This window comes from Dasypus novemcinctus, chromosome 2, assembly GCF_030445035.2.
Source record: "Dasypus novemcinctus isolate mDasNov1 chromosome 2, mDasNov1.1.hap2, whole genome shotgun sequence".
Lineage (NCBI taxonomy): Eukaryota > Metazoa > Chordata > Mammalia > Cingulata > Dasypodidae > Dasypus > Dasypus novemcinctus.
The window spans coordinates 187551250-187573405 of NC_080674.1; the positions used below are offsets into that span (position 1 = coordinate 187551250).

The 22156-nt window shown below is 38.9% G+C and overlaps 1 protein-coding gene across 8 annotated transcripts in view; it reads left to right on the forward strand.

Annotated features, from left to right (window-relative positions):
* Positions 1–22156, forward strand: part of NSD1 (nuclear receptor binding SET domain protein 1) — a 181036-nt gene that overhangs the window by 138473 nt on the left and 20407 nt on the right. For all 8 annotated transcript variants that reach the window (XM_058282812.2, XM_058282785.1, XM_058282806.2 and 5 more), the window contains 7 exons: positions 2862–3062; positions 4418–4597; positions 8609–8765; positions 10411–10616; positions 13550–13662; positions 19482–19751; positions 20975–21091. In XM_058282812.2, coding sequence (XP_058138795.1) covers positions 2862–3062; positions 4418–4597; positions 8609–8765; positions 10411–10616; positions 13550–13662; positions 19482–19751; positions 20975–21091 — 1244 coding nt within the window. The remainder of the gene's footprint in view (positions 1–2861; positions 3063–4417; positions 4598–8608; positions 8766–10410; positions 10617–13549; positions 13663–19481; positions 19752–20974; positions 21092–22156) is intronic.

Consider the following 22156-nt stretch of genomic DNA (forward strand, 5'->3'; position numbering starts at 1 on the left):
CTGAGTAGTATTTCATTGTATTAGTACTACAGTTTGTTTGTTCATTCATCCTTTGGTGGACGTTTGCATTGATTTCTGTTTTGGCTAGTATAAACGCGGCTACTATGAACATTCTTTGTACAAAGAAAGTTGCTTGCCATGTCCTTTCAAGTCTTTGTACAGACATGTTTTCTTACCTCTTGGGTAAATACCTTGGAGTAAATGGCTGGATCATATGGTAGTATTGGTAGTGGTGAGTCATTGTGGGTTTAATTTGCATTTCCTGATGATCAGTGCTGTTGAACATCATTTCATGCGCTTATTTGCAATCTGTGTATTTTTTTTAGTAAAGTGTCTAAAACTTTTAAAATTGCTTCTTTTTATATATATATATATATATATTTTTTTTTAATGAGTTTTCCCTTTGACCCTTTCTGTTCTTTTAGTGGTTAACTTTGAAAATGTCAGTACATTTTTTTTTTAAAGATTTATTTTTTCCCTGTCCCCGTCCTGCTGTTTTTGCTGTCTGTATCCATTCGCTATGTGATCTTTTTTATTTATTTCTGTTTTTTGTCTTCTCTTCTCGTCTTTCTCCTCTAGAATTCAGAGGGATTCGATCTTGAGGACCTCTGATGTAGAGAGAGGTTCCCTGTTCAGTTGTGCCACCTCAGTTCCTGGTCTCTGCTGTGCTTCACTTTTACTCTCCCCTTCATCTCTCTTTTGTTGTATCATCATCTTGCTGCTTGACTCAATTGCGCGGGCATTGGTACACCATGTGGGCACTGGCTCACCACGCAGGCATGCTTTCTCTTCTTCTTTTCCACCTTCCCATTTGGTAGGGGGAGGCCTTCGTACTTGAGCCACATCCACTTCCCTCTTTATATATTCTAGATACAAGCAAGACCTTTATCAAATATATATCCTCTGAGTTTGTGGCTTGTCTTTTCATTTTCTTAATCTAAAATTTGAAGAGCAGAAGTTTTAAATTTTGATGAAATCCTGTCGTTTATCTGTTTGTTCTTTTTATGGGTTATGTTTTTGGTGTCATATCTAAGAAATCTTTTCCTAGCCTAGTGTCAAAAAGATTTTCTCTGATATTTTCTTATTATATTTAAGTCTGACCCATTTGGAATTAATTTTTGTACATGGTGTGAGGTACTGTTTTCAGTAGGTACTCCAGAAGCACAATTCAGGTCCTTGTGTCCTTCTGCCCCTCAAGTATCAGCTCTTTTTCCTTATACCTACTGCCTCTTAGAAGGAAGTAGCTTCCTTTTTTTTTTAACCCTTCATTTTTTTTTTTTTTAGGAGGTATCAGAGATTGAACACAGGACCTCATACATGGGAAGCAGGTGCTTAACCACTGAGCTACATCTGCTCTACAGTGAGAGCTGGTTTTTTTGTTTGTTTGTTTTAGGAGGTACCAGGAATCGAAACTGGGACCTCATACATGGGAAGCAGGCACTCAACCACTTGAGCTACATCTGCTCCCCTTTCCCCCTTCACTTTTTACTTTTTATTGTGGTTATCATCAGAGATACACAAAAGTAGATGGAAGAGTGTAAATAATCCCTCTGTGTCCCTGTCACTTAGTTCTTCAGTAGTTACTGACTTTTTTTCTGCCTCAGATACCGTTACCATATTACCCACAAGTCTCACTTGGTGAAAACGGATACAGCTTTTTAAAAATACATCCACCATATAGCAAAATCACACAGTAACTCCATGTGTCATCTACTACTCAGTCCATTTTCAGTTTTTCCCATTCGTTTCATAGATCTTTTTACAAGTTCAAATCAAGATCCAAATAAGGTCCACGCATTATATTATTTGATTCATTTTTTAAAAAGGTTTATTTAGTTATTCTCCCTCCCCCCCAATTGTTTTGCACTCACTGTCTGCTTTCTGTGTCCATCCTCTGTGTGTTCTGTGTCTGCTTGTCTTCTCTTTAGGTGGCACCGGGAACCAATCCTGGGACCTTCCGGAGTGGGAGAGAGGTGCTCAATCTCCTGCGCCACCTCACCTCCCTGGTCTGCTGCATCCATTATAGTTTCTCCTCTGTATCTCTTTTTGTTGAGTCTTCTTGCTGTGCCAGTTCTCCTCTGCAGGCTAGGACTATAGGACTACGGCACGGACCAGCTCTCTGTGTGGCACTCTGCATGAGCCAGCTTGTCTTTCACCAGGAGGCCCCAGGAATCGAATCCTGGACCTCCTCTATGGTAGATGGGAGCCCAATCACTTGAGCCACATCTGCTTCCCTGATACATTTTTGAAGTTTCTCTTAAATTACAATATTACTGTCCACTCCACTTCATTTTTTTAAATGCCATTTATTTCTTGAGAAAGTGGTCATCCGTGTGGAGGTGGCCCATGCGCAGTGCTGATGCGCGCAAGGAGTGCCCTGCCACACAGGGGTGTCCCCGCATAGGGGAGCCCCACGCGCAAGGAGTGCGCCCTGTAAGGAGAGCCGCCCAGCGCGAAAGAAAATGCAGCCTGCCCAGGAATGGCGCCGCCCACACTTCCCGTGCCGCTGACAACAACAGAAGCGGACAAAGAAACAAGATGCAACAAGTAGACACAGAGAACAGACAATGGGGGGGGGAATTAAATAAATAAATAAATCTTTAAAAAAAAAAGTGGTCATTTGTCCTGTTGAATTTTCCATGTTCTAGATTTGATTGATTGCTTTTCTCTATCTTCTATATTTACTGTAAACTTGTAGCTAGATTGAGAGGCTGCATTAGATTCATGTTCAGTTTTCCTCTTTGGGCAAGAATGCTTTGTAGGTGATACTGTATACTTCTATTGCATCTTTCACCTAATAGTTTTGCATTGGATGGATTCTTGAATTGGTATGTAGTTATCATTTTCTCTCTGTTTCTTAGGAATCCATACCTGTTTTGTATGTAAGCAGAGTGGGGAAGATGTTAAAAGATGCCTTCTGCCTCTGTGCGGAAAGTTTTACCACGAAGAATGTGTCCAGAAGTACCCACCCACTGTCATACAGAACAAGGGTTTCCGGTGCTCCCTCCACATCTGTATAACCTGCCATGCTGCTAATCCAGCCAGTGTTTCTGCATCTAAAGGTATGGGCTTCTCATTTAGGCAGTCCTAATTGTAGGACCTCCATTTCATTGGCAGCAGATTATATCCTGGCAACCTGACATGTCTCTTTATGGTCTCTCTCTAGCTTTTGTCAGTTAGATAGGGTACCAGCATTGTATGTGAGAGATAGGGAGAGTAATGGACTAGTTTCAGCAGACACTAACTACATTGTGTTCTCTAGAGCCTTGGAGTTATGTGATGGTTTTAAATATTTGGATTTCATGTGAGATTAATTTGAAAAAGTGTTCTGCTAAGTGTCCTCTTTCCCCTAGTCCCTCTAAACTTCTTTTTTTGTGGGGAGAAGAAGGGAGTATGGGGCCTTCACATTAGAAGACCAAAGTGTATTACCTTCTGGGTCCTTATAAATCTCTCTAGTTGTCAGATGTGATATCATTCAGAAATGTATATCAGTGCAGAATCGAGGTTTATGTTTTATGTTAATTTGTTTTATTTTTTTACAATGAGAACTCCTGGAAACTTGTTTCTTCTTCATAGTTACATTGAGATCTGAGGTTTCCAAAACTGTCTGTGGGTATAGGTAAAGTCAAGTTTTAAAATCTCTTCTCATTGGGAAAATAACATCTGCATTTGTTCAAAGAGAATGGTTCCTTACTGATTTTAAAACAAATACTGTGCCTGCACTGTTAAATGTTTTTGTGCCAAAAGAGCTCCCATTTCTCCAATAGGGAATTGAGCAGGCAAAATTTTGTAGTATTCACTTTTCTCTTAATGAGACCGGAGTTGCTTTTGTAACATGATTTCCTGACCCTGTATATCTCATCTGTCCTCAGTACAGTAATTTTAGTGTGATTCATCAAAATTGCAGCTGAACATTCAGCTGTTTCCCTCCTTCTGTTATTACTGTAGATTGCAGTTAGGTGATATGATAAGGTATGTTAGAGGGGTTGTTTCATCTGGAAGGGGTGGAGAAATTTATTCACCTGTTAGCAGCTTCAAATATCAGAGTACCAGGCATCAAAATCACATGTGGCCTTTTGTTAGGGTGCTGCCTGCCATTAATCTGCAGCTGCTTCTGCTGATTCCATGTTTCCCTAGGAGTCAGGGCACAGTGGTAAGAATAGAGCTTTCCTTGGTGAGATAGGTCCATTTACAATTGTGAAATTGACATTTCTTTGGGAGACTTACCCCATAGTTTCCATCTGAAGCTTTTATGGTGTTGAAGATCTCAGTGGTGCTTCCTTCTATTTGTGACATATCCTCAGTACAAGAAAATAGACTTGAATGACAACCCACATTGTTTTTATACTTAATCTTTGTTTCTTTTTGATTTTCTCTTTTTACATCTCCCTGGTTTTCGTGTTTCTCTTATTTTCAGGTCGTCTGATGCGCTGTGTCCGCTGCCCTGTGGCATACCATGCCAATGACTTTTGCTTAGCTGCTGGGTCAAAGATTCTTGCGTCTAACAGTATCATCTGCCCTAATCACTTTACCCCTCGGCGGGGCTGTCGAAATCATGAGCATGTTAATGTTAGCTGGTGTTTTGTGTGCTCAGAAGGTAAGATGTGATTCCTTACTGTATGAGCAGTCTCAAAAGGGATTTATACAATATTTTAATACCAATAAAATATCTTTCTTCACTTTGCCACTTAAATATTAGGATGTGATCTTCTGAGTTAATGATAGCATAAGAAGACTTATAGAACCTGACTTTGTTCCCCAATAGGGAGAGGTTTTATTTTTATTTTGAACTGTGATTGAGCTTTATTAAAATGATAATTGATGCTGTATTTATATATATATATAACTACAAACTTCATCAGAAACAACCATTAGGCTTATTAGGTAGTATTACTCCAGGCATCTATGCATACAAACAGATTAAAATGGTAGATGACTGAATAGAAACAATTCTAGAAAATGTGATCATAGTAAAATTGTTCTTTTCAATTTTAAGGGAAAAACCAAAGTAAAAGTGAAAGAATTGATGAGCTTTAATTATTCCCTTACTCTAAGGATATTAGTTCCTAAAAGGTCCTATGAGTTGGGGAAATAAAAATTTCAGATCTTTTATCTGTCTTCTTTTTTAATTTAAAATCATTCTTCTCCTTTATAGCAAAGAGTCATGTTTGTATTCTTATATGTTTTCTTTCCTCCTTCTATCCTTTCCACCCTTTACAGCAGCTTCACTTTGCTAGTTATGTTAAGGGGTATGTGTTGCTGATTAGGTTTAGTATGATCACCAGTCTGTTAACTGTGATGCTTATAGTCCTTAATTCCTTATTTCATGTTTCTCTTGGTTTACTGAACTTTTAAGAAGAGCCTACCAAGGTGCTGTAGTCTCTCCTTGAGGCGGTATTCATCATTTGCCAGATATTTTGGAAGGACATCTTGACTTACTCTAAAACGTTCCTGTTCTAAAATTGTGTGGGCATTGCCCCACTTCTTCTGGTTGAAGGTGGTACCAGTTCTTTTACCAGCTTAGCATTCATCTTCAAATTCACTGAATTTTGTTTTTCTTTTTTTTCTTTTAAATAAAGATTTATTTATTTATTTCTCTCCCCTTCCCCCCCACCCCGGTTGTCTGTTCTCTGTATCTATTTGCTGCGTCTTCTTTGTCTGCTTCTGTTGTTGTCAGCGCCACCGGAATCTGTGTTTCTTTTTGTTGCATCATATTGTTGTATCATCTCTTCGTGTGTGTGGCACCATTCTTGGGCAGGCTGCACTCTCTTTCATGCTGGCAGCTCTCCTTATGGGGCGCACTCCTTGCGCGTGGGGCTCCCCTACACGGGGGGCACCCCTGCGTGGCACGGCACTCCTTAAGCGCATCAGCACTGTGCATGGGCCAGCTCCACACAGGTCAAGGAGGCCTGGGGTTTGAACCTTGGACCTCCCATGTGGTAGACGGACGCCCTAACCACTGGGCCAAGTCCACCGCCACTGAATTTTGTTGATTAGTAGTTTGGGGGAGTAATTTCCATGGCTTCCTTAATGTTGAGAATATTTATTTATTGACTGTTATTAAGTGAAAACTTGGCTAGAGATGAATATTCTGAGGAGCTGATTTTAAAGAGCGTCAACATGTGGAAGAGAATGAGCATTGCACTTGAAATCTGAAAACCCAAGTTTGAATTCTGGATTGTCTCCTTGGACAAATTGTTTTACTACCCCAAGCGTTGGTCTGGCCATTAGTGAAACAGGAACTCTTATCTGCTACCACACAGGCATATTATAATAGTGTAGATTAAAAGAAAAGTTGTGATTAAAGGCCTAGCATGTGTGCGGTGTGAGTGCTTATTTAATAATCCGAGAAAATAAGTGTAGGCTATAAATTGCTTGTCTTGCTTGATTTTTTTCTGACCTTTTGTTTCTCTGTGATACTGACTGCTTTCAAAGTTTTCCTTATGTTTTTACTTGTTCTTCATATACTTCAACCAGACAACATATTGCAACAAAATCATTTAAAGGTACTTGCAAAAATGTAATACACTAAGCTCATCTCACTAGTTTTTAAAGTATGTATAGTTATTTTTCTTTTAAAATGTTACTTACGTTAACATATAATAGGTATATTAACATTATTTTAAAATTAAAAAGTATTTTATAAATTTCTTATTTTAATTTCCAATTGGAGAATGTCAGTATATATAACCCACAATAAATAAAAGCTCTGTGGGCTTCTCAGTAATTTTCAAGGGTATACAGTTGTTCTGAGGCCAGAAAGCCTGCAAATTCCTGGACCCTCTATACAATATTGTCCTGCTGTTGAAGGACAGGGAAAGAAGAAAGTTTTAGTACATATTTCTGTTCATGTAAAAGAGAGAACTGAAGATAGTTATCCAGAGTATTAGCTATTGAAAGGAATCAGGCCTTAGAATTCAGCAGTGTGTTAATTATTTTTCTTGTTCTTGTTCGCACTAAATGTCACTTTTCATCAGCTCTTGGATTCTTTTCATGGTTCATGGGGTTTTCCTTGTTGTATCTGCCTGTCTTTCTCTCCTCCAACACATCTCCTCTCCTCCTACCAGGCAGACGCTAGGCATACCTCCCATCCACCTACTCAAACTAATTCCGTTGATTTCTTTTCTCAAAATCTCCCTAAGCTTTTGTCCCATTATGTCCTTTCCTGCAAAACTGATGTGCTCACCACTATTTCCCCTCAACTCTGACCCTTGGCCTTTCTTTTCATATTATATTCTTATTTAAAGAACCGATTCAAATGCCTCTTTGAAATTAAAATACTTCTACTGTGTCATAAATACCAACTTAGTAAAGCCAGATTTTTCTCCCAGCTTGAATAGGCAAACTGATATCTACCAAGTTGTGACTAAACAGTTGACTAAGTATAGATGGCAATGTTGTATTAACAGAAAGCATTCCACCATTGAGTCAGTTAAAGTTATGTGACACTCGGTCACTCTTAATGTCTCATTCTAAGGTTGACTTCATCCACAAAGAGCACAAGTATGAGTTTCAGAGTATAGAGTACAGTCTATATGTATTGTGTCATTGTTCTTTAAACTCAGTTTCTAGCTACAGACTTTTCCAAGTAAACTTATCCTGAATCTGAGCTCTAGTATACAAAACAGATAAAAGGGGCTTCTCTGGTCAGGTTTGAAGCATACATCCCTGCCCCGACAAGACGAACTAAATCCCAGCTCCTATCTTGAGTTTGCTCTAGATTCAGCTTGGGTAGAAAGTGTCTGAGGAAGCTATCCCAAGAGTAAATTGTTAGTAGGATTTTAAGAGGTAAAAGTGACCGGCACAGTGAGAGCCAGATGAATTTGGTGTGTATACCTCGCTAAGGCTTTACTCCACTAACTCACCAAATCTGGTACCTGTTGAGATTCTAGCATATTTAATGCATTTTCATTTCTGGCATAAGATTAACAGGTCATAAACTGTGTCCCTTAAATATGAGTCCTCCTTACCTGAAATTCCTTATCTCTTTCTCTGCAACAAAACTGTCGTGCTGAAACCCACAGAGGAATCCTAAGGAGTTAATAATTTAAAAAGGGAGAAGGATTTTGGTGGCACCACTTTAGTGTCAGACACAACTAGGTAATTTATCAGCTAGTTTGGACCTCAAGCAGATTGTGGTTGTTGTTCATTGTGGGAAATATCTTACCAATGAGCAAATTGTAGCTCTGGAAGGAAAGGGAATTCCCCAAGGTCATTCCATCTTAGAGTGAGAATGCAAACCCAAATCTGACATCAGTTAGAGCTTGTGCTCTTCATACTGTGGCTATGTGTGTCATTGATTGTCTATTTCTTGTGTTGTCTTTTAGGGAAGGGGAAGAAAATGTGTGTGTATGTGTATATATACACATGCATTACTTTTATATGTTTAAGTCTGATCTCATCGCACTAACCTAATTTTGCCAATATAATCTTAGGTTTATTATCTGTAGGGTTTCAGGAATATTGGAGAGAGAATACTCTTGTAGAAGAGTCTTTCAGATAACTATTTATTAAGCCCTTGGCCAGAAGAGAAATAATTGGTTAGGATCTGAGCAAAAGCTGAGTCCTTATATACAGCCTTGTGATTATGGTTTTTTGATTTCCATAGGAGGCAGCCTTCTTTGCTGTGATTCTTGCCCTGCTGCTTTTCATCGTGAATGCCTGAACATTGATATCCCTGAAGGAAACTGGTATTGTAATGATTGTAAGGCAGGCAAAAAGCCACACTACAGGGAGATTGTGTGGGTAAAAGTAGGACGATACAGGTGAGTAAAGGAAAATGGCACTCATTCCTTTTATCATCCTCTTTTTCTTGGAATCTCCAAGACACAGGGCTTAACCTCTTTTCTTTCTTTCTTTTTTTTTTCTTGAGGTACTGGGGTTCAGGGAAAGCTGGTGCTCAACCACTGAGCCACATTGGCTTCCCTGAGTTATATTTTTTCTTTCTTCATTTGTTTTGCTTTTTGTTTGTTTTTGTTTTTTCAGGAGGCACTGGGAACTGAACCCAGGTCCTCCCTTGAGGGAGGCAGGTACTCAACGACTTGAGCCACATCCGGTTCCCCTTAACTTTTTTTAAACCATCATCCTGATTAGGCAATTTTCCCACTTACTCTACCCCCTCATTAATTTTTCCTTATAAAAGAAAAAAGCTAACTGGTTTATGATTATAGGAATAATACATGTTGACTGTAGAAAATGCACTAAAACAAATTCCCCTGATCTCACAAAACCAGGGATATACATTGTTAACATTTTGGCATATTTACTTCCAGATACATACAAGCCAGTTCATTTCCCCTCCCCCGAATAATTAACTACTTAGTTTATATCCAGTTTTTTGTAGCTTTTTTCTTTTTAAACTTATTTTTGTTGAATATGGAATACGCAGGAATATTTATAATGCATAATTGTAAAGAATAACATAACCCCTGCATATGAACCTCTCCGTTAAAGAAATAGAGCATCATTACTTGTACTATTGAAATACCTCTGTGCCCTTGCCTGATTCCATTGTCTTCCTTATCTCCAGAAGTAACCACCATACTGAATTTTGTGTTTCTCATTCCTTTGCCTTGTTCTGTAGGTAGACCACATGTCTAATGTTGTGTCCTGCCTGCTTTAGAACTTTACGTAAAGGAATTACTGTTGACTTCTTTCTCTGCAGGTTTTTTCATTTACTATAATGTCCACATGGGGTATTGTGGTTAGTGCGACACTTTAGGTCATTGCTGGTCACTCTGTTGTTTATCCATTCTCCTAACCCCTTAGGGGCTATGACCTTTTTTCTTCTTCTAAATGACCATGAACATTTTTTAAGAGTTTCTTGGTGTACATGCGTAAGGGCTTTCCAAGGGCATACTCAGTAGTAAAATAGCTAGGTAAGGGTTTCAAGCTTTAGTAGTTAATGCCACTTCGTTTTCCTAAAGTGGCTGTGCTAATTTACATGCTTTTTCTTTTACCTTTTCTTGATGTTATTTTTCCTTGCTACTACTACTAATTGCTGGAAGTTTCATTTTTAAATGTCAAAATTGTATTTTCTTATGTAGTGTACTAGGGTTACCTTGATTGTTTCTTAATGTTGGGCTTGTAGATTGTTTCCAGGTTTTTATTTACTATTGATAATATTTCAGTGAACATTATAGCCATGGATCTTTGTGTATCTAATTATTTTCTTTAGTAAATTCCTTAAAATAGAATTACCAAGTGTATGCACATGATTGCGTGCATGTGTGTGCATTTTCAAACTTTGGGCACATTCTATTTGTTCTTTAATTAGTTTGTAAGAATGCCCTAGTTTGAACTTTAAAATGATCAAACATTTCTATTCTTTATTGCTGTTCTGAGTACATCATTTTTCCTAGTGCTTTGCAGCCATCTAACATTTTCCCCTCCTGTTTTCATCTTTCCTAGGTGGTGGCCAGCTGAGATCTGCCATCCTCGAGCTGTACCATCCAACATCGATAAGATGAGACATGATGTGGGCGAGTTCCCTGTACTTTTCTTTGGATCTAATGACTACCTGTGGACCCACCAGGCCAGAGTCTTCCCCTACATGGAGGGGGATGTTAGCAGCAAGGATAAGATGGGCAAAGGTGTGGATGGAACATATAAAAAAGGTAACTTTACCTTTGTTTTCTCAAGCCAACAATATATTTGGATACTGAGGGATGCTTGTATAATATTTTATCTGTAGGGCAGATGAAAGGGGATTCCAAATAGGTGGAAACTTCCTGAATGGGGAATGGGACTGATGTCCATTGGGAACAAATTTAGTAAAGGTGTCAGTTGCCTCAAGTAATTTCAGTGAGTCTGCACTCACTTGGAGGCCATGAGGTTTCTGAGCAAAGGCCTGGGCTGTCAGCACTAGTATTACTGTAGGAACTTAGGTCTTGAGTGTTGTGGTCTCAGCTGGTTGGGGACCGAGCGGCCAAGATCCTGGCCTGCACAGAGCTGGCCACCACCATGGCTGGGGAAGAAGGTGGAGTGCAGGGAATGCTGCAAGTCTGGGCCTGCGGAAGCTCTGGGATTCTGCTGCTCCTGTACCTTCGTCCTGGGCTGGGTAGGTGCCTCTGCCTTCAGGGAACCTATGTTTTTTGGGGCAATCTGATGTAGATAACAGCAGGCAAATGCCATTTAGTGATTGTTTTGGCAGGGCATACTGTGGGAGCAGAGCAGGAAGGCTCATTACTGAGCTGGGGGCTGCCATTTGAAAGTCATGGGTGGGTTCTTTCCTAAGTGATGCTTTGAAGAACGAGTTGTAATAGTGGTTATTTATTGTGTGTGAGGCCATGTTCTAAGTTCAGTTTCTACTTTAAGTCATTATGGAAACCCTGGGGGTGAGGGGGTGGGTACCATTATCCTAATTTAAAAGATAAGGAGACTGAAGTACCTAAGAGTTAGATTTTTTGCCTACAGTCCCAGTGCCAGTGAGTGGGAGAATAAGCTTTCAGCTTTTGGAGGTTGGGCTCCATAACCCGAACTCTTAATCTCTACGCTATGAAGAAGAAAAGGAATCTAAAATGTTGTAAACAGAGGACAGCATGTGTAAAAGCTCCCATGCCACTCTAACACGATGAGTTTGAGAACCCCAAATATTTGGTATAGTTTTAGCACAGGGTTGGGGAACACTGGGCTGTTGGCAGGTGAATTTTAGAAATCTTGATCTGGAGTAGAGTACTGGAGCAGTGGGAAGGTGAGAGGCCAGGAAGATTGGTGACATGGCTGTTATCATAGTGCTAGTCAAAGAGACAACACTGTAACAAGGAAGCATCCATGGAGGTGAAGAGGATAATGTGTGCTGTATAGATATTAAGGAACAGGGCTAGTCAGGACATGCTGGAGAATTGTATGAAGAAAGGAAAGGTTTTAGGACAATTTAGAGGACTCCATTCCTTGGCTAGACAGTAGTTGGGGGAGAATAGGGGATGGATCAGAAAGCAGGTTGTTTGTTTTGTTTTAAAGAATTGACTGAGTATGGGAAAGCCACAGGGAAGAAAGAGAAAATAATTGCAATTCTTTTCAGGATTTTTAACCTGGATGAAGAATAATGAATGAAAATTTTGTTTCCAAGTGGAGAAGAATGATAATCTTAAGATTTTGCCGGACTATCTAAATAATGCAATCATTTACACATTTGAAAGTTAAGGACATGAATGCAGATCAGATATGAAGATTGTATATTAGTAGACTCATGGTTGATACTTACAGAATGAGGCTTGAAGAAGAGTGGGGCAGTTACTCTAGAGAAGGATAGGAAAGGATAGGAAAATCTATTCTGAATTTTTTCTGGAGGAACCAGCATGTTCCCGCACCATAAGAAAAGAAAATATTTCTGAAAGCTGGAGGTTCTGGACAGAGGAAAGAACTAGATTTAAAGGCAGTGACTATTTATGCTCTCCAGCAGTGTGACAGAGTTGGACTCATTTGTGGTTTCCCTACACTTGGCTCTTCTGCACCTTCTGTTTGAATCTAGAGTTAGTACTAGAGTTGATAGGTTTATGTCCAAGAGACTTAAATATTTGGACTTTAGAACAACAGTGTTGCAACACCTGCTCTCCAGTTCATTGGATCCTCCCAGGACAACTAACAAGGAGATTATGATGGACAGCGACCATTCCAAGGAACAGAGACAATCTACAACTGCAAACAAGATAGCTCTGTCCATCTGCCCCATGGGATCTAAGTCCTCTCTCATTTAGAGGCAGAGTAGGCATCATCATCCCAGAAACCTCAGGATTGGGGAATAAACAATGGACTAGAGTAGACTTACCGTCAATTCCACTATAGACTTATGGTTATTCTAGCAATGGAAGAACTTTTAATCATTGATGTGGAGGCATTGGCCACTGGAGGTTCTGAGGGGAGGGAGCGGGAAAAATAGGTGTAATGTGTGGGCATTTTTGGGACATTGGAACTGTCCTGAACGACATTGCAGTGACAGATACAGGCCATTATATATCTTGTTATAACTTACAAAATCGTGTGGGAGAGAGTTTAAACTGTAATGTAAACTGTAATCCATACTTAGTAGTAATGCTCCAATATGTGTTCATTAGTTGTAACAAATGTACTACACTAATGAAGTATGTTGTTAATGTGGGAAAGTGTGGGACAGGGAGGGAGTGGGACATATGGAAATCCCCTGCATTTTTTATGTAACATTTATGTAATCTAAGAATCTTTAAAAAACAAAAGTATATTTAAAAAGAAAGGCAGTGACTGCCGAGCACATGCAACCTAGCTATTGTTAGGAGATGGTATATGTGGCTTCTTTTGGGTAATTCAGCTGTTTTTTAAAATTTGTGTATTTTTTGTTTTTGTTTTTCTCTGAAGTGATTGTCTGTATTGTGGTATTTAGTAATAAATTATGTTTTGTCTGAATGCTATATCTGAATACCCTGTGGACTAAAACCTACTTGAAAATAGGAGTCATACACTTTTTAGTTTTTCACGTAGGGTTGGTGAATTTTTGACTAAAACATGGGTTTCCCCCAACTTAGGGAGAAAAATCCACAGGTTTCTAAGTAACTTGTGTTGTATGTTTTCTTAGCTCTTCAGGAAGCTGCAGCAAGGTTTGAGGAGTTAAAGGCCCAAAAAGAGCTAAGACAGCTTCAGGAAGACCGAAAGAATGACAAGAAACCACCTCCTTATAAACATATAAAGGTGAGAAAAACCCTCAGGAGACTCCAACTCTGGGGAGACACTATGCTACAAGGAGGAAAAATTAAATTGCTTGTTGGGGTGTGGTTGTAGCTCAAATGGTTGAGAACCTGCTTCCTGTGTACGAGGTCCTGGGTTCAATCCCCAGTACCTCCTAAAAACAAAACCAAACGAATGAAAAAAGCAACTCTCATTGGGGAGTGGATATAGCTCAGTGGTTCAATCCCTGGTACCTCCTAAAATTTTTTAAATTAATTAAACAAGAAAGTGTTCTTGTACAAGTGGATTAGGTTCTGTTCATGGTCAATGTCTTGCCATTTAAAAGAAATCAAAATGCCATTAAGAAAAATGATAAATGGCCCTGCGATACACATGATACACAAGTTTGGATACACAAGCCTTCTTGGTAAAGACTGATACCAAAGATTTCTTACATTAACTAGGCCTCCCAAGGTCAGAACTCACATCATGTGTATGTGCTTTATTTACCTTAGTCCAGCTGGTAAAGTAGTCATCAGTGTTTCTCATCTGGGTCCAGTGAATTCTTTGTGTTTTGTATATATACATATGTATATTTTTAAAATATATTTTTATTAGGGGGGTTGTGAACTTAGAAAACAATCATGAACATGTGCAATTCCCATACAACACCCCTCCACTAACACATTATGTTGTTCTGAAACATTTATTATAAGATATGAGATATCATCATCAGAATAACATCACCACTGACTGTGGTGTCTATGGTGTATGTTTGGTATATTTTTTTCCATACTCTTCTATTAACGCAGTGCATCTTTGGCATTGATGCAAGGATATTACAGTACTACTGTTAAGTGTTGTCCATAGGTTACATTAATTATATATTTTTTAACATTTTTTTTCTTTAAAGCAATTTTGAGATGTATTCACGTTTCATACAGTCCATCCAAAGTGTATAATCAGTGGCTTTTAGTATAATCACAGTGTTGTGCATTCATCACCACAAACATTTTTAGAACAAGTTTTCTTTTTGTTCTTTGGAAATCATCTAAGAAAGAATAAAAGTTATAAAATATATATCAATCCCTAAAAACAGTTAAAACTGATAGCAGGTGTAGCTCTGTGTTTGAGCACTTGCTTCCTGTGTATGTGGTCCCGGTATCTCTTAAAAAATAATTAAATCTGCTTGAAAAAAACTCAGAACTTAAAATTTGGTTTAATGGATGTTTGTGATTTATGAAGAGTTAAGTGGAGTTTTTGTGCATGGAGATATAACGGCAAAGTAAAGTCAATCAAAAAAAAAAGAAAAGAGAGGTATTCCTGTGCACAAGACTATAGGTGTCGGACAACAGCAAGGGAGAACTTTAGAGGAGTATAACAAGTATATGGAGCCTGGCTAGTGAGAGCAACTTCCTGTGATTGATCTAATCACAGACTTGAGAGGCCAATTTCTTTTTCTTTCTTCCTTTTTTGTTTTGTTTAATATAAACATATTTCTAGGAAAGGCTCTAGAGCAGGGATCGACACATGACAGTACATGGACCTAATCTGACCTTGTATCTGTTATGTAAGTCTCATGAGCTAAGGGTGGTTTTTACATTTTTAAAATGCTTGGGGGGTGGGGGATAGAAAGAATATTTCATGACATGTAAAAATTACATGGAAATAAAATTTCGGTGTCCATAGTATTTTATTGAAACACCACCAGGATGCATGCATGTTGTCCATGGCTGTTTTTATGCCGCAGTAGCAGAATTGAGCACATACAACCCTATGGTCTGCAGAGCCTAAAATATTTACTGTTGGGCTCTATACAGCAAATTTGCCAACCCGTGATCTAGAGTTTATCTACAGTTGTTCTTACTTAACTGTGTAATTTTGCTTTGTGATATTTTAAGCATTAAAACGGTAATTAGGTTAGATCAGATGTCAAGGAAGAATTCTTAAAAGATACATTTATAGAAAGGAAAGGGAAAGCAGATTTGGCTTAATGGATAGATCATCTGCCTACCACATGGGAGGTCCAAGGTTCAAACCCAGGGCCTCCTGACCTATATGGTGAAGCTGGCCCACATGCAGTGCCGGTGCACGCAAGGAGTGCCATGCCATACAGGGGTGTCCCCCTGTGGAGTGTGCCCCATAAGGAGAGCCGCCTCATGCAAAAAAAGTGCAGCCTGCTCAGGAGTGGCGCCGCACACAGGGAGAGCTGATGCAGCAAGACGATGCAACAAAACAAGACACAGATTCCGGGTGCCTTTGACAGGAATACAAGTGGACCCAGAAGAACACACAGCGAGTGGACACAGAGAGCAGATAACTTGGGGGGGGGGGGGGAGGCAAAGCGGAGAGAAATAAATAATAAATCTAAAAAAAAAAAAAGGAAAGGATTAGAATGAAACTTTTTTGGGGGAGGGCAAATAGGTAAAGATATTCGTTCATCTTGGATTAGAGGTAAATGTTTACCTGCCCTACTCAGGAGCAGTAATCTTTGGTGATTGAGCTCAGCAGTTGTTTTCTGTCCTCTATAGAACTCATCCTTTCTCAGTAAGTTTGTGGCTTCCAAATGTATTAACAAGAAGTTAATAGTTTTTACCACAATTCTGAAGAATCTGGGTAACTAATACAATTAAGTTCTCATAATGCTTAAGAGGCTGGTATATATATGGTAGATTCTGTACTAGATGCTTTATTTTTTTAAAGACTTATTTATTTATCCCTCCTCCCCTTGTGGCTTGCTTGCTGTCTGCTTTCTGTGTCCATTAGCTGTGCGTTCTCCTGTGTCTGTTTGTCTCCCTTGGTTGTGTCATCTTGCTGCACCAGCTCTCCATGGGCGTGGGCCGTCAGCTCTCGGTGGGTGCCGGCCAGCTTGCCTTCACAAGGAAGCCCTGGGATGCAAACCCAGGGCCTCCCATATGGTAGACGGGAGCCCAATTAGTTAAGCCATATCTGCTTCCATAGATACTTTATATATATTGCTTTTATACACACAACCGTTAGAAGATAAGCTTTATAGGTAATTTCTCAAAATCATACAATTTCTAGTGAGATACTTCAGGGCTTTGTGCCCCTCACAGAAACTTTGAACAGCCAGCAAGAACTGGCAGAAACATCTTTCTCAAAGTTCCGGAAAACAGTTAAAGAACTGTATAGACCACTAAAACTGGGAGGATGTTATGGTACTCTGACTGACCCTTCTTCGCCTGCACAAAATGCCCAGGCTTCAGTTAAAGGTTACAGAACATACAAAGAAACGAGAGGTGATGCCCCAGGCATAGTAGAAAATTACAGTATTAGAAGCCATCAATGAGGAAGACATACCAGAAAAAGACTAAAAAAAAAAAATGATCCTGAAGAGATTTAGAGAGGTAAAAGAGAACATGGACAAAGAACTAAAAGAAATTAGGAAAATGATAGAACACACAAAGAGAATATTGATAAAGAGAGAGAAATTATGAAAAGGAACCAAGTAGAGCTGAAGACCACAGTATCAGAAATTAAAAGTTCCCTAAAGGGTTTCAACAGCAGATTGGAGCTGGCAGAATAAAACAGTTTTATTCTGATTGTTATCTTGAAGATAAGACAATTGAAACCATCCAGTCTGAGAAACAGAAGGAAGAAACAAGGTATGGAAGTGAACAGAGTTTGAGAAACCAGTAGAACGCCATCAAGCATACCATTATACACATTGTGGGAGTCTTAGAAGAGCTAAGAAAGAAAGAAAAAAGAAGAATTTCTAAAGAAATGATGACTGACAACTCCCCAGATGTAATGAGAAACATGGATATATCCAAGATGCTCAATGAACTCCAAACAGGACGATCCCAAATAGACCCTTGCCACAGCATAGGATAATAAACCTGTCAAACGCCAAAGGTAAAGAGTGAATTCTGAGAAAGGCACGAGAGAAGCAACATGTCATGTACAAGGGAGCTTCCATAAGTTAGTGCCAGTTTCTCTCCAGAAATCAAAGAGGCAATAAAGCAGTGGGATGACATATTTAAAGTACTGAAAGCAAAACATTTCCAATCAAGAATTAAAAGTAAGGGAGTGACCAAGAAATTCTTGGGTACACAAAAGCTGAGGGAGTAGAGTTCTGCAGGTTGAAAGTAAAGGACAATAGACAATAGATCAAAGCCACATGAAGAAATAAAGATTTCTAGTGAAGGTAACTACATGGGTAAATCTCAGTGCCCGTTCCATTATATTTTTGGTTTGTAACTCCACTTTTTATATCAGGATCTGAAAGGCATATGCATGAAATGTAATGCAATATCAGTGGTTTTTGTTTTGAGTCGTAATGTCACAAATTACATGTTTATACAAGAACTACATAAGGGGAAGGAATGGAAGGATATCAGAATATAGTTTATCTATGCTGTTGAAGTAAAGTTGGTATAAAAGCAGTCAAGACTGTTATATATTTAGAATGTTAAATTTAAGCCCAATGGTAACTACAAAGAAAATATTAGAGAATATGCAAGCCCTTAGAGACAGAAATTAGAGTACAGTTGCCAGTGGGTAGGGGGGCGGGGGGAATGGGGAGTTATCCGCAATGTGAGTGTGATTAATCCCATTTAATGCTATGCTTGGGAGGAGTTGAGTTGGGTAAGTTTATGTTATATATATTCCCACTGTTAGAAAGAAAGAGCAACTAGAAAGACCATGACAATTAAAGGTAATATATGATCAAGTATAGAATCTAGCAAGGAAAGAGAAGGCTCAAATGGACATTATTGAGACATATTTTAAAAATGGAATATTGACTGTAAGCTTTATATGAATGTTAAATTTTTTGAACTTGCTAACTTCAGTTGATTATATAAGTGATATCCTTATTCTTAGGAAATGTATATGGTAATATTAAGTGTTCAAGGAACTTGATATGTGTAACCTGCACTCAGTTGTTTAGAAAATGCATTGATAGATGGATAGATAAGTGGATTGATATATTGTTGAGTTAGATTGATGGAGCAAAATGTTAAAATTGGTAGATCCTGGTTATCTCTGGGGGCAGGGATGGAGGGATAAAGGTATGTTTGGAGTTCTCTGTCTGAAGTTTGTGTTATTTTTCTAAGTGTCCAGTAAATTTGAACGTATTTCAAAATTTTAAAAAATTAAAAGGAAAAAAAATCCATACAGTTCCTGAAGAGTCAAATTTTGTGAGTGTGATTTGTTTTTCAGGTCTCGGTTTGACTGTCCCTACTGGAGTAATCAAGTAGGGGAGATTCATTTTCATTAGTGTACACATTGATTTCTTTTATGGAACATCTCTTTTTTTTTGTCAGCATTGTTGCTAGTATTTGTATAAGCTCTTTCCTACATTAATGGTTTGGGTACCATGGCATTTCTTTGACCATATTCATGTTTAATTTTACCAGATTTTCACTAGTTTTCAGCACTAACACTGATACTAAATATATGCGTGAATGATATTGTTATAGCCTATTAAGATTTTAAAGTATAATAGTAAATATTAAAACATATCCTTAGATATAGCAAACTAAATTCCTCAAAGAAGTTTTCATGCCAACAGTTTCAAACTTAAAAATGGTGGATATTTTTCTGTTATTATTTAAAGTGGCACCGCCATGTGGCAATAACAAACTCAGTTTACAATTCACTTGTCTTACCAGCTTTAAAATTCAGTTCTTTTATGAATTTTAAATTTTTTCTGTGATTCATATTGTGTATATTAAGTGACAATTTGCCTTTATATCAGTCTGCCTAAATCTTGGTAAACTGTAGCATTCAACTTTAAGGAAAAGAAATCCTCCTCACATGAGTCCTAAATTCTCTTGTGTTGACGTGTCTGGTGTGCTGTGTGCTATGTCCACTTCCAGGTGAACCGTCCCATTGGTAGGGTCCAGATCTTCACTGCAGATTTGTCTGAAATTCCCCGTTGCAACTGTAAAGCTACTGATGAGAACCCCTGCGGGATAGATTCTGAGTGCATCAACCGCATGCTGCTCTATGAGTGCCATCCCACTGTATGTCCTGCCGGAGGGCGCTGCCAAAACCAGTGCTTCACCAAACGCCAGTATCCAGAGGTTGAAATTTTTCGCACATTACAGAGGGGCTGGGGTCTCCGGACAAAAACAGATATTAAAAAGGTGAGGAAAGCATTTCTTGATTGCCAGTTGTTTTTTCTGTGTATCTGCTTGATAGGAGTAATTCCTCTTGATGAGTGTGAGAAAATTCATGATAGAGGAAAATAACTTGGTTTAGGGAAACTTCACTGTGACTTACCAGACCCTTCCAATGTTTGGAAACTTGAGAATGGGTGGTTGCCTTATCTCAAATCTTTTAGAACTGATGTTGTTCACTGTATAGGAGAGTGAACCAGGAGGGCGCTCCATGAATCTTGGAACCAGTAGTTAAGTGAGGACACTGAGCACATGATATAGAGAGGTGTTGTCTATTTTTAATGGGGAAGAAGCAGGTTTGGGTTGGAACATGGAGAGGAGAGTTAAAGCATTTTCTAATAAAAGCTGGTGACATCTTCAACTTGAAACTAAGAAGGACCTGCAAGTTTCTAATAAATAGATAATATTGTATAGTCTTTGTGTAAAACAAATCTCATTTGACATTTTTCTACGAAAAATGAATATGGCTTTATTTCTTGAGTCATTTGTTAAGTATTTATTATATGTGCCAGGCATTGTGCTGGGAGTACAGCAATCAAGACATGATCCAGGCTTTCATAAAGTTTATATTCTAGAGGGTGTAGACAGGCATTGAGCAAGTAATTCTCCAATGTGGAAACACAACGTGCTTTGGAAACATGTGACAACAGGACTGAACCTTGTTTGTCAATGAGAATATTTTAAGTTGAGCCTTAAAAGATGAGTCGTTGTCAGTTAAAGCAAAGTACAAGTTAAAGTATTGCAGGTGATGTAGTATAGGAAGAACAGTGGTATGGAAGGTGGAAGGGAGGTTGGCAAAGCCAGGCTCCAAGGAAAAAGGATAGTTTCAGGAAACCGACTTTAAGGTTCTGGGCAGGTAGAGGGATCGACTCTTCCTGTCTCCATTGTAGTGGAGCTTTAGATTACTTTCTGCTCTTCCATTCCCGTTGCTCTACAGTGCTTGGCATATCCCAGTCTTTCTGGTGGTTGCATGGTGGGAGTGGGAAGGTGATTTCCATTGTCAGATGGTTGAGCCATCATATGAAATGTTGTATTTCTGAATAAACCTTTGTTAAAATGACTAATTAGATGCAAGTATTCTGCTTTGGAGACTCTGGTATTTTCATTTGTTGTTTAAAATGTCTTTTTATTTTACATTTAAACACAATTGTGCTTTTTGCCTTTAAGTCATGAGCTATTTCTCATTCCAGGGAGAATTTGTGAATGAGTATGTGGGTGAGTTAATAGATGAAGAAGAGTGCAGAGCTCGAATCCGTTATGCCCAAGAACATGATATCACTAATTTCTACATGCTCACCCTAGACAAAGTAAGTAACGGTCATTTCCTCTGTTGAAAGATTGTGAAATTAGTGTCGTCCCAGCTGTAATATTTGTAGGCATGTAATATACTGTTCCAAAGCAGCAAAGCAACATCTTGCCCCCCGTGTCTGTGTAGAGATTGCTTGATTGGGGTTCTGGAGGAGATAACTTACTCATTTCTGATTAGGCATTCATGACCAAAGGTGTTCAAGTTGCTTTTAGCATTCTTATTGAACAGCCAGTCTAAGCTGTGGGATTATGTTTATGTCTTTTAGTATTTTTCCTATAGGATAAAGACTTAAAGCCAGAAAAGTAAATCATCATTCCTTCACTTTTTTTTTTTTTTTTTTTTTTACTTTTTTGTTGTGGTAACATATATACAACACAAAATTTGCCATTTTAACCACTTTCATGTGTTAATATTATTCACAATATTGTGCTACCAGTACCATCATCCATGACCAGAACGTTTTCATCATTTTATCAGCCCAAAAAGAAATTCTGTACCTCTTAAGCAGTAACTCCTCATTTCCACTCTCCTACATGATAACCTTTAATCTAAGTTCTGTCTTTATAAAGTTGCTTGTTCTTGTTATTTTCATATAAATGAAATAACACTATTTTTAAAAATTTATTTCTATACCCCCTTCCCTCCACACTTGTTTGCTTTCTGTGTCCATTCTCTGTTTTGATATCATCTGTGTCTGCCTATATTCTTGTCAGTGGCACCCGGAGTCCTTGTCCCTTTTTGTTGCATCATCTCGGTGCTTTGGCTCTCCGTGTATGTGGTGCCATTCCTGGGCAGGCTGCACTTTCGCGTTGGGTGGCTCTCCTTACGGGGCACACTCCTCGTACGTTGGGCTCCCCTGTGCGGGGGACACGCCTGCGTGGCAGGGTACTCCTTGTGTACATCAGCACTGCGCATGGGCCAGCTCCACACGGGTCAGGAGGCCCTAGGTTTAAACCTTGGACCTCCCATGTGGTAGGGAACACCCTATCCGTTGGTCCAAATCTGCTTTCCAACACTGTATTTTGAGTCTCATTTATCTCACTCAATATGATGTCTTCAAGGT